The sequence below is a fragment of the Otolemur garnettii genome, unplaced genomic scaffold (assembly GCF_000181295.1).
Source record: "Otolemur garnettii isolate 467f Iridium unplaced genomic scaffold, OtoGar3 scaffold00009, whole genome shotgun sequence".
NCBI classification, from domain to species: domain Eukaryota; kingdom Metazoa; phylum Chordata; class Mammalia; order Primates; family Galagidae; genus Otolemur; species Otolemur garnettii.
Window position 1 is genome coordinate 5,187,528 of NW_003852404.1, and position 11,237 is coordinate 5,198,764.

The 11,237-nt window shown below is 50.0% G+C and overlaps 1 protein-coding gene across 1 annotated transcript in view; it reads left to right on the forward strand.

The window, feature by feature from the left end:
- The first annotated feature begins 214 nt into the window (after nt 1-214).
- Nucleotides 215-11,237, forward strand: part of TMCO4 (transmembrane and coiled-coil domains 4) — an 88,759-nt gene continuing 77,736 nt past the window's right edge. Inside the window, exons 1-3 of the mRNA XM_012801470.2 lie at nt 215-390; nt 7,230-7,404; nt 8,074-8,101. Coding sequence (XP_012656924.1) covers nt 218-390; nt 7,230-7,404; nt 8,074-8,101 — 376 coding nt within the window. The 5' untranslated portion in view covers nt 215-217. The remainder of the gene's footprint in view (nt 391-7,229; nt 7,405-8,073; nt 8,102-11,237) is intronic.

The window sequence follows — 11,237 nt, forward strand, 5'->3', positions numbered from 1 at the left end:
TACAAATCTTTTGTTGATATTCACATTAAAAATCTATCCCCCAGCCCCAGTCTATGCCAAGTATTTTCACTTTCTTAAAAGTGATGAATAGAAGGCCTTGGTTTCAACGACGCCTAATGTATCTGTTATGGTTTATAACTTTTGCATCCCTTCTAAGCAATCTTTGGCTACCCTTGGAAGCATTTCTCACTGGGATTTTTTTCCTGCAGGGCTGGGAATGGCCACGTGGGACAGGCCAAGCCGGAGGCTGGCTCAGATGTCTCAGGTGCCAGCTTCAGAGGGGGAGCCACACCTGCCCACAGGCCGGGAGCTGGCTGAGGCCAACCGCTTTGCCTATGCCGCCCTCTGTGGCGTCTCCCTGTCCCAGCTATTTCCGGAGCCTGAGCAAAGGTGAGTTCTTTCATCTCACAGAGCGAGGGTCATTCTTCTTCAGGGAGGCGATTATGGACAGTCATGGAGCCTACCAGGGACTACAGGACAACACTAAGGAAGCAAGTCACTGTCCTTGCCTTTAAGGAACTCACCGTCTGGTGGGGGGGGGGCGGTAAGACATTCCCTTGTTCAGTTATTCATTCATTTGTACCTTCACCAAAGCACACTTTGAGCACATACTATGTGTCAGGCACAATTTGAAACACATGTAAGGTAAACGGGAATGAGATAGACACCATCTCTCCTCTCGGGTAGGATGCAGTCTAGGAGGGAGATATTGATTCATGCAACATGGATTTGTTGAGCACCTACTATGTGCTTAGTGCAGGCATCCTCAAACTAGGACCCGGGGGCCACATGTGGCCTGCCTAAGACATTTATCTGGCCTGCTGGGTGTTTTTGCCGCCGCTGCCTGTCCTGCTTAGCAGCTGACTTGTCCCAGGGCCCGCAGTCCGGCCTTCCAGCGGTCTGAGGGACAGTGAACTGGCCTCCTGTTTAAAAAGTTTGAGGACCCCTGGCTTAGTGTCATACACGGCTCTGTGGAAGAAACAAAGACTAGCAAGGCCCCACTCCTGCCTTGAACATGCTTCTGTCTAGGTGGGGGCACCTGGGTGGCTGATTGTAGCCGTGGACAGACAGGTGAGTGAGTGCCATGGCAGGTGTAAACAGGGTGTTGTGGGAGCAAAAGAATGTTCCAGGTTTAACAACAGTGTTATACCTAACCCTATCATCACTGATACCTACTGTGTTTTGTGTGTGTGTATGTGTGTGTGTGTGTGTTTGTTTTTGTTTATTTGAGACAGAGTCTCACTATGTTGCCCTGGGTAGAGTGCTGTGACATCACAGCTCACAGCAACCTCCTACTCTTGGGTTCAAGCGCTTCTCTTGCCTCAGCCTCCCAAGTAGCTGGGACTACAGGCATCCACCACAATGCCTGGCTATTTTTGTAGTTGTCATTGTTGTTTGGCAAGCCCTGGCTAGGTTCAAACCCACCATCCCCGGTGTATGTGGCCAGTGCCCTAACCTCTGAGCTATAGACACCAAGCCTACTGTGCGTTTTTTAAATCATATACATAGAATCAGAATAGCAGAATTGTTAACACCATCAGCTTTGGCCTTCAAGGATTGAGAGGGAGAGTTTGGAGGGAGGGAGAGACCAGTTAGGAGGCCAATAGGGTCGACCAGGGGAACCAGAACGATGACCGAGAGCTGGAGGGAGGGCACAGCTGGGACAGACTGCTCAGGGAGAATGGAGTTGACTTGGGAGCAGGGGGAGACAGAGACAGGAGTTTACTTTGGCTCCAAAGGTTCATGTAGAGAGGAGAGCATAGGAGGACAGAGATGTCATTACTGACAGAGGGAACCCAGATTCGGGGGCAGGAAATGAGAAGTTCTTGCATCGGCAGAATTTCCGCTATCCTTCTGCTCACTGTCCCCTTGAGTAAACTTCCCTCATGCCTTGGGTCTTAGCCATTTGGGGTTTTTGGTTTTGGTTTTGGTTGCATTTTGTTTTGTTTTTTGGTACAGAGTCTTACTCTGTCACCTGGATTAGAGTGCAGTGGCATCATCATAGCCTGCTGCAACCTCAAACTCCTGGGCTCAAGTGATCCTCTTGCCTCCTGAGCAGCTGGGACTACAGCTGCTTACAACCATGCCCAGCTAATTTTTCTATATTCAGTAGAGATGGAGTCTTGATCTTGCTCAGGCTGGTCTTGAACTCCTGGTTTCAAGGGATCCTCCTGCCTCGGCCTCCCAGGGTGCTAAGATTATAGGTGTGAACCACTGTGCCCCAACTTGTTATGGTTTTTATCTTGGTGTCTCCACTAGACTGAACACTAGAACATTCTCAACTCCATGGGGGTCACCTCTAGGAAGCCTCCCCTAACCTGTGCCCCTGACCAGGGGGTCTCTCCACCTGTGTGCTAAGGGATCCATCACTGTAACCTCTACACCTGCCTTCAAGAATGCTTCTGTTCCTACTAATCCTGTGGTTTGAGCTCCGGGGGGCAGAAGCCACCTTGTTGATAGCTCTGAGTCCCCAGTGCCTTGCAAATTGCTCAGTGTAGCAAAGACACTCGATTCAAGGAAAGAAGAAATGGGGAAATGCTGGTTTTATTAACAAGGAGATATTCTATAGGCTTTGAACTAAGATCTGAATTCACATCCTAACTCTGCCACTTTCCAATTGCGTGTGCCCTTGGACAGTTTATTTAACTTCCCTAAATAAGTATCAGTCTCTTCATCTGTAGAATGGGGCTAATGATATCCACCCTACAGGGAGATTACATGAATTTAAGGTGATGTAGGTCACCTTAAAATGGTGGTAGTTACATGCTTAACTCTGTGATTTACTTTCTTGGCCTAGTTTTCTCCTCCTAGAAAATGGGGATAATATTGAACTTACTCCTACTAGTCAGGGTATTCTGGACTGCAAGTCATAAAACATGTATAAAAGAGATGTAAACAATAGGAGTTTTTTTCTCACTTAACAAGAGATCCAGAGATAGATAGTTCTGGAGTCAATTCAGTGCCTCAACTGTTGGGTTCTCAACAGTTCTGTTGACCTCGTGATCACAAAATAGCTGCTGCAGCTCCGTGCATCACACCTTCACAGGACAGGGCCCAAGTCAGGAAGGAGGAGAGCAGGAATTCTCCTCAAGGCTCTATCAGGGGGAGAGCTTTCTTGGAATACCCCAAGAAGCCTTCCTTCTTTGTCATTGGCGATATCCTGTCGCATGCTCAGCTGTAAGGGAGCTTGAGAACAAATAAAGGCATTTGCCATCTTCAGTCTCCATTTTGAGAGGTGTATACTGCTAAATTTCTCTGAATTACTACTTTCGAGAAACAGAGTCCCATGAAGAAAATGGTTGTAAGGAGGGCATGTGTTAGTGGCCCCTGCAGAGGCTGGCACGGAGATACTGCCAAGCAAATGTTATTAGCCATTATTATTGATAGCAGAACCCCTCCCAGATAAACCAGTACAGAGCCATAGAAGAGCTTTGTGTAGTTTTTTCCATAAACAAATATTTATAAACCTGTACTGTGCACCAGGCCTGTACTAGGCACTACCTAGGAGGGCACATAGGACAGGGAGTTCTTATCCAGTGTCCCACTCCCCACCCTCAGTCCTGCAACCTCCAAGCACAGGCATCTCTAACCATTGGCCTTGGGATGTTTCACAATGTTTCTTCCTTGAATGTTTCCAATTCAGTATATCAGTTGTTTCCACGGGGTCGATCTGTCTTCCGAGGCATAAAACACATATTTTATAAATCTCAATCTCTCTAAAGCCCAGACGTGCTGTTGATTTCCGTAACCTTTAGAAAACATGCTGTGGCAGTTTTTGACCCTATGGGATATAAAAGCAAGCCTCCAAAATATTTCTTTTCCATGCTGTAAACATCACAGATGCTGTTCCTTTCAATTAATTACATTTATTAAACATAGAGAAACTAAAGGGGTAGACCAGGGATCAGTAAACTTCTTCTGCCAAGGGCCAGACGTTTTAGGCATGCTGGCCAGTGGTCTCTGTCACAGTCACTCAACTGTGCTGTTGTAACACTGAAGCACTCATAGATGATATGTAAAGGAATGCATGTGGCTGTGTTCCAATAAAACTTTATTTACAAATACGGGCTGCAGGTCACATTTGGCTCATGAGTGGCAGTTTGCTAAGCCCTGTTGAATGGGAACAGCTCTGAACTAGGAGGCTGGCAGCCTGGATTCCAGGTGAGGCTTTGCCCCTTCCCTGCTGTGAGGCCCCTGAAAAGACATTTAACAAGCAGCCTAGGACAGCCATCTGTCAGGTGGGATAGGACAAAAGGAGCTGTTTGGTGCCCTTGTTTTGTGAGTGGCCAGTGGATGATGAATGCTCAGGGGTGGAACCACTGGAGAGGGGCTGTCTCCACAGTGGGTCAGCATGGCCTCGGGCACTCAAAGGTTTGAACTGACAGCTATTACTTAACCTCTCAAGATCTGGGTTTCCTTTTTTTCCCTCAGTAGAGTGCTATGGCATCACAGCTCACAGCAACCTCAAACTCTTGAGCTTAAGTGATTCTCTTGCCTCAGCCTCCCAAGTAGCTGGGACTACAGGCACCCGCCACAACACCCAGCTATTTTTTAAAATTGTTTAGCAAGGCCAAGTTTGAATCCACCAGCCCCAGTGCATGTGGCCGGCGCCCTAACAACTGTCTACAGGTGCTGAGCCTAGATCAGGGTTTTCTCATCTCTAGCATGGGAGTGAAACAGAACCTACCTCCCTCCAGGGATTATGATGAGCATGAAACAACTCTGTGTATAACGCACTTGGCACAGGGACTGCCAGGCAGTTGCTCTGTGTATTTGCTGTCACTATTGGTGTTGATTTGCATGTATTTAGACCAGACCACCAACCACATTCATAGCAATTGCCAAGGCCCTGCCGATCTAAAATGCTACTCATTTGATCAATTGCTGCATTGGCACTTTACATACATATTGGTTCATTTATTTGCCCATGTAAAGGAACACATTTAGAGTGTCACACATATGCATATGCCAGGTATTATTCTAATCACATGTCAAATATTAGTTAACCCTTCCAGCTACCCTCTGGAATAGGTTTTATCATCTCTGCTGATTTACAGATAAAGAAACTGAGGCCCAGAGAGGTGAAGTAACTTGTCCAAGATCACACAGCTAGTGGCAGAGCTGGGATTTGAACCAGAGGTTGTGCTCCTTACACTGTGTTATAACATCCCAAGTCTCTGCATCCAAGACTTTCTTCAAAGACAGCAGGGTCAGGCCATGCTGCTGCCCATGGCCCTGAGTAATTGGTGCATATAAATTCGCCTCTAAGTAATGTTCAGTTCACTTAGCAGTCCCCTCCTCCTCATACACACCTACATACCACCCCAGGGTAATCCTGGTAAATTGCGCTAGGGTAAATTATAATCATTGTAATAGCAGTAGCTGACATTTATCAAGGGTTTCCTGGTGCCAGACACTGTTGCTATGTCATTTAATCTTCCCAGTGAAGCTAGAGGTAAGCCCTGTTATCGTCCACATGTTACTTCAGAGGAAGATCAAGCTGGGAGAGGTGAAGTGAGGACTCAGTGGGGCTGGGACTCCCCCAGGTGGCTGGACTCCAGGGTCTGACCCTTCAGCCTGTCCCCCACTAACTCTCCTTGTGCCCTTGTACCTAAGAGTGATGGTGCTGGCTGACGTTATTGAGCATCTATTAGGTGCCAGGCCCTCTCTGGGGTGTATGTATTACCTCATTTAAGCCTCAGCCAGCTTTATGAAACTGGTCTCTTGAGCCCATTTTGCAGATAAGGACACTGAGGCACAGAAGGTCAAGATACTTTCCCAAGATGCCGTGCCCTCAGATCCCCCTTCAAGAATGAAGAACATTTACCCCTGGCTGCTGGGAGGGCCACCCACCCAGTCCTGAGCTACCTGTCCTCTTTGGGGCCCATCTCCACTAAAGAGAGCCACCTTACCCGATATTCTGCCCCCTCTCTGGGACACCTGTGTTCAACAATGGGCTGTTTTGAGGCTATGAAGACCCAGCTCTCTTCACCCACTGGGGCAGCTCTTCAGAACTCCTCGCAGGGTGGGCCACCGCCTCTCTGGAGATTTCATGATGGCTCAACTGCCCCCTCTGCTCAGCCTGTGTCTTCCCTTCCTCCTGCAGGTATTCATCCCGAGGGGAGCCCTCATCTTCTCCATTTCAGGGCAGCTTCCTGGGAATCCAGTCATAGGATTCAAACCCAAGTTCTTTGTGGCTCTGATCAGAGGCCTCTCCACCCTGCAACCACACTAAGGAATGTGATGAGTGGGTCATGTGGTGCAAGGGCAGGGGCGGGGGCTCCCCTACCACCAGGAGCTCTACTGGGAAGGCTGAGTCTACCTCTATGTGGTCTGTAGGGGGTAGATCCTACGGCCGGAGTCCCAGGGCAGTACAGTTCAAGGCAGGCTGACAGCCTCTTCCCTGGGCTGGTGTCATCTCCTCTTGGTCCACTCCTCTGCTCCACATCCCCCAACCCCACCACCCAGCTCACACCTGCTCCAGAGGGAGCTGTACATCAGACATGTGATGTGGACTCTGCCAAGTGCCCAAGTGCCATGGGCTCCCCATCTCTGTGTCTCAGCCCATCCAGCCCTCCACTGGAGCAGCCCCCATCCACGCTCCCCTGCAGGACCCCACTCAGATGCCCAGCATGGACAGAGCCCAGCAGTGACAGTGCGTGTGGTGGGAAAGGTGCCTCCTTCTTCACTTTATCCATCTGTGCAATGGTTTTTTTCCAGAAAGCGCATCCTTGGTGATTTGCAGGAGCAGCAAATCACGTTCTCTAGGAAGCCTTTTCCTGCTTTTGCCCTCACCGCCGCAGTTGACTTGGGGCTGCATCTCCTGGCTGCTTGGGACTGAATTCCTGCTCTGTCCTAGGGCACCACAGGCCCTGGGGTCATTTGGTTACTTGAGTGTCTCCACCCCGCCATGAGCTTCCTCATCAGAGACTAAGCCTTGTTCTCCTTTGATTCCTCAGCCCCAGCACAGCCAGTAACTGTCCATTGCCCCCTCCCTGTGGCTTATTAGCCTCTTTGATCAAAGTTTTGGTGGAAGAAGAAGCTAAAATCCACATCACCTAAAATTACGTTTTGTATTTCATGGATCACGGTTGCTAAGTTGTGTGTGTGTGTGTGTGTGCACGTGCCCCCTGTTCACAGTCATGACCACAACTGAACTGTACCTCCCAATGGCCTTCTGAGCCCAAGTTCCCTGGAGCTTTGAGACCTAAGCCCTGTCTGCCTTTTAGCTCCTTCTGCACAGAGTTTGTGACGGGCCTGGTGAAGTGGCTGCAGTTGTCTGAAGCCGTCTTGCCAACCATGACTGCTTTTGCCAGTGGCCTGGGAGGAGAAGGAGCAGACGTGTTTGCTCAGATTTTGTTGAAGGACCCCATTTTGAAGGATGACCCATCAGTGATCACTCAGGTACACCTAATAGCTGGTCACAGCTATGTCCTCATAATATCGTATTATTACAAGCAGAGCTGAGGTTGAATTACCGTTATTGAATATTTACTACGTGTGTATTGATGTCATGCTACTCTAGTGGTGATTACGTGCTAGTTATTTTACATTTTACATTTAACTCTCAAAGCAATGTCATGAGGTAGGTGTACAAAATGGTATATCACCATTTTGTAGTTTAGAAAACTGTAGCACAGAGAGGTTAAGTAATTTGTCCATGGTTACACAGCTGACAAGTGGCCAAACCAGGACTTGAACCTTGGCATTCCCCCAAGCTATGGTGCCTCTTTTCAGAACAGCAGGTTTGCCAGGTCCCCTTGAGCATGTCACATACCCACTCTGTGTGCAGTTAAGGCACACAGAGGCTTGTGACACCGGTTGTTGACAGGCAAGTACATTGATTCGAAACAGTCCCTCCCCCTCCTTTATTTCACTGCCTGAAGTTCTCGCTATTTGCTATTTCTTTCTTTCTTTGCTTACTAGTTTGTTATCTGGCTCACTACTAGCATCTCGGGCAGAGGCTTTTTGTCTGTCTTGTTCTCCTACTTAGTAGGTGCTAGTAAATATTTGTCAAATGCGCGGGCTGATTGCATATCAACTTATCACTGATTCCAGTGCCTTTTCCCTCAGGACCTTCTGAGCTTCTCACTCAAGAATGGTAAGTTGATTTTCTAAGCTCTATAAATTGTGGGTACCCACTTCACCCCCATTCAGTGAAGCCAATAACAGGTGCTGACACCTGGGGCCAGGTCCCCTGCAGCCTTTTTGGCACAAGGAAGAAAAAGGACCCCGCATCACTCGGGAGCTAGGCAGCCCCTCGGTCGCGCCGAGCCGGCATGGTCCTTCTCGGTGCTTGCTTGCTTCACTGTGCGGCTGTACCCCCTCAGTAGCTCTTGAATCCGGCCCTTCCCCACCCTCACTCCCCCTAGGTGTGAGCCACTGCCCCCTCTCTGGGGTGACAGTAGAGTCTCCTTACTGGTCTTCCTACTGCCACTCTGCAGCTCAAGTGATCTTTGCGAAGGCCCGTCTGATCACACCCCTCCCTGCTGACTGCCTGCCAGTGGCTTCTGCTGCACTCAAGGGAAAGACTGGCCCCTCTGGCCTGGCTCTTGAGGCCCTACTAGGCTAGCCCCTGTCCCCTCTCCAGCCTCATCTCTCAATACAGTCGCCCCCACAGTGTGGCTCAAGTCACATCGGCCTCCTGACAGCTCCCTGGACACGTGTGCTCCCTGCACCCGGAGTCCCTGTGCATTCCCTTCTCCTGGCTGGAAACTTCCTGCCCCTCTTTACCTACTTCCTGCCTTTCCGTCATCCCTCCCCTCCCCTCCGTCATCACTCCCCAGAGGAGGCCTTCCTGCTATCCTGACTCACACATGCCCAGCACCACGTTGACGTGGTGATAGCCATTCACCTTATCACGTAATTCTTTGATCAGTGGCTTCCCTACCCAACCACAGGCTCCATTCAGACAGGGTCCAAGGCTGAACTTGTTCACTTCTGAGGCCTGACACATTGCACACCCTCCATAAATACCAATTGAATGAATTAATGAAAGAAATCGATGGCTCCCTGTTATGGATAAGGAAGTCAGCTCAGAGAGGTCAAGCAGTTTATCCAAGCTTGCTCAGAAGTGGCAGCGTGGGATTCCATCTGTGCGCTGCTGTAACAAATTAGCAGAGACCAGGTGGCTTAAAACAATAAGCACTTTATTCCCTTACTGTTCTGTTGGCCAGAAGTCTGAAATGGAGGTGTCAGCAGGGTTGCACTCCCTCTGACGGCTGCAGGAGAGGTTCCTTTGTGCCTCTTTCAGCCTCTGGTAGCTCTAGGCTACCTCGGTTCATGGCTGGGTCACTTCAGCCTTTGCCTTCCCCTTCCCATGACCTTCTCCTCCTCCTGCCTCTGCTCCGTGCGTTGCTTATGAGGACACTTTGCACAGGGCAACCTCATTGCATCTGCAAAGAGCCTTTTTCCAAATAAAGTCACATATGTAGGTCCTGGGACACAGACCCATCTTTGGGGGGCCTCCAATCAACCCCCCGTATCACCCAGGGTGTTTGACTCCCATCTGCCCCCCCCCACCCCTTCTCTGCCTGGGCTCCCTTCTTATTGCATATGTGGTTTATTTTATTCCCTAGACTGGGGAGACGTTTTGGGAGGAGCTCCTCGTTTATTCTGATGGCAAGCTAAGAGAGGGAAGGCAGAACTGAAAATGAATTCCCCTGTAATCCAGCAACTTTTTGCTCTCTCCCCACTGGAACTTTGCTAGTGAGAGAAGGAGGAGGAAGAACAGAATTTTAAGAGCAGGAGCTCAGGCAGGAAGGAGCCCCCCGGAAGGTCAGCAGGGCAGCAGTGTGGTAGCCGGCGTTGGGCCAGGTGGGCAGCCTGGGTAAGCTGAGCTGGGGAGAGGAGCGGGATGGCGTTCACCTGGGTAGATCTAAGGACACGGCCTCAGCGGGGGCAGCAGGGACAGTAGGGAAGAGGCTGGTCCAAGAGTCACCTGAGGGAAGGGACAGGGCATGCAAGAGAGAGGGGACGCAGAGGTGAAGTCTGGGATTCTAGTTGCCAGTGCCAGCTGCGAGGGGGACTGGGGTCCTGTCTCAGGAATTTTGGCACTTGTCTCTAGTGACCCTTGTAGAGAAGGTGGTAGTCAGAGAACCTGAAGAAGCAGGGGCTGGGCCTCCCTCGGGCCCACGTCGCAGGTCACGTGACCTGTTTTTTCCATGTTCACGGGTTAGTAAATGTCTATTTAATACAGTATCTTCATGTGGGTCACCCTACCTCGGGACTTCCTGTTATGAGAATAATAAAATTTCTTCACTATTTTAACCTCCGAGACCTTGTTGTTCCTGGTGTGCCCCATGGACCCAGCAGCGGCAGCCTCCCCATTGTTAGAAATGCAGGTCTCTTGGGTGGCACCTGTGGCTCAAAGGAGTAGGGTGCTAGCCTCATATGCCGGAGGTGGTGGGTTCAAACCCGGCCCTGGCCAAAAGAAAAAAAAAAACTGTAGAAATGCAGGTCTCAGGCCCCATCCAGACCCACCCCGTCGGGGTCTGTGTGTTGGCAAGAACCGGGTGAACCCCATGTGCTTTGTCGTCTGAGGAGCGCTGGTGGAGGGCTCAACCCCAAAGAAGATGTGGGGGCCTGCTCTATCCAAACAAAACATGTGACCCCATCTTATAGCCATGGATGGGGCCTCAAAGAGTGATGTGGGCCAGCGCTGCTTTCAGGCAGGCAAGGTCTTCGCTAATACTTCTGTTTGGCAGAGGGGACCACGTGGCCCCCAAGAGAGTGGTGACATTGGCCTGAGAACACTGCTGGGACGTCGGACTCTGAGTCTGGAGCACTTACTTTCTGCCTGCTCTGAGCCTTCCTTTTTCAGGGGCTGTGCATTCCTGGGATTATCACTTATTTCATTTAGGAGTGGCTGTATCACTTTACTTTTCTTTAACAGAAGAAAAGGAAGAGTAATAATATCTGGTCTTCCAGGGCTCTCTTAGAAAGAGACGCCAAGTTTGCTGTGGCCTGAGACTCGCGTTGCTGGGAGAGCAGGGCAGCAGCTCAGCCCGTAGACTCTACCCGTATCACCACCATGACGGCAAAGCCACCACCTACTGAATGCCTGCTGTGTGCCAGGCATGACGCAGAGAGTCGTGCCACATTTCACTCTCTCTTCCCCCAGTAAAGCTGTCAAGGCTATTGCTCCCATTTTGCAGACCTGAAATGCACCCATCAAGGTCAACTTGGACAATCTTCTCATTTTCACAGGCAGAGAGATTGAGGTCCAGGGAGAGGAA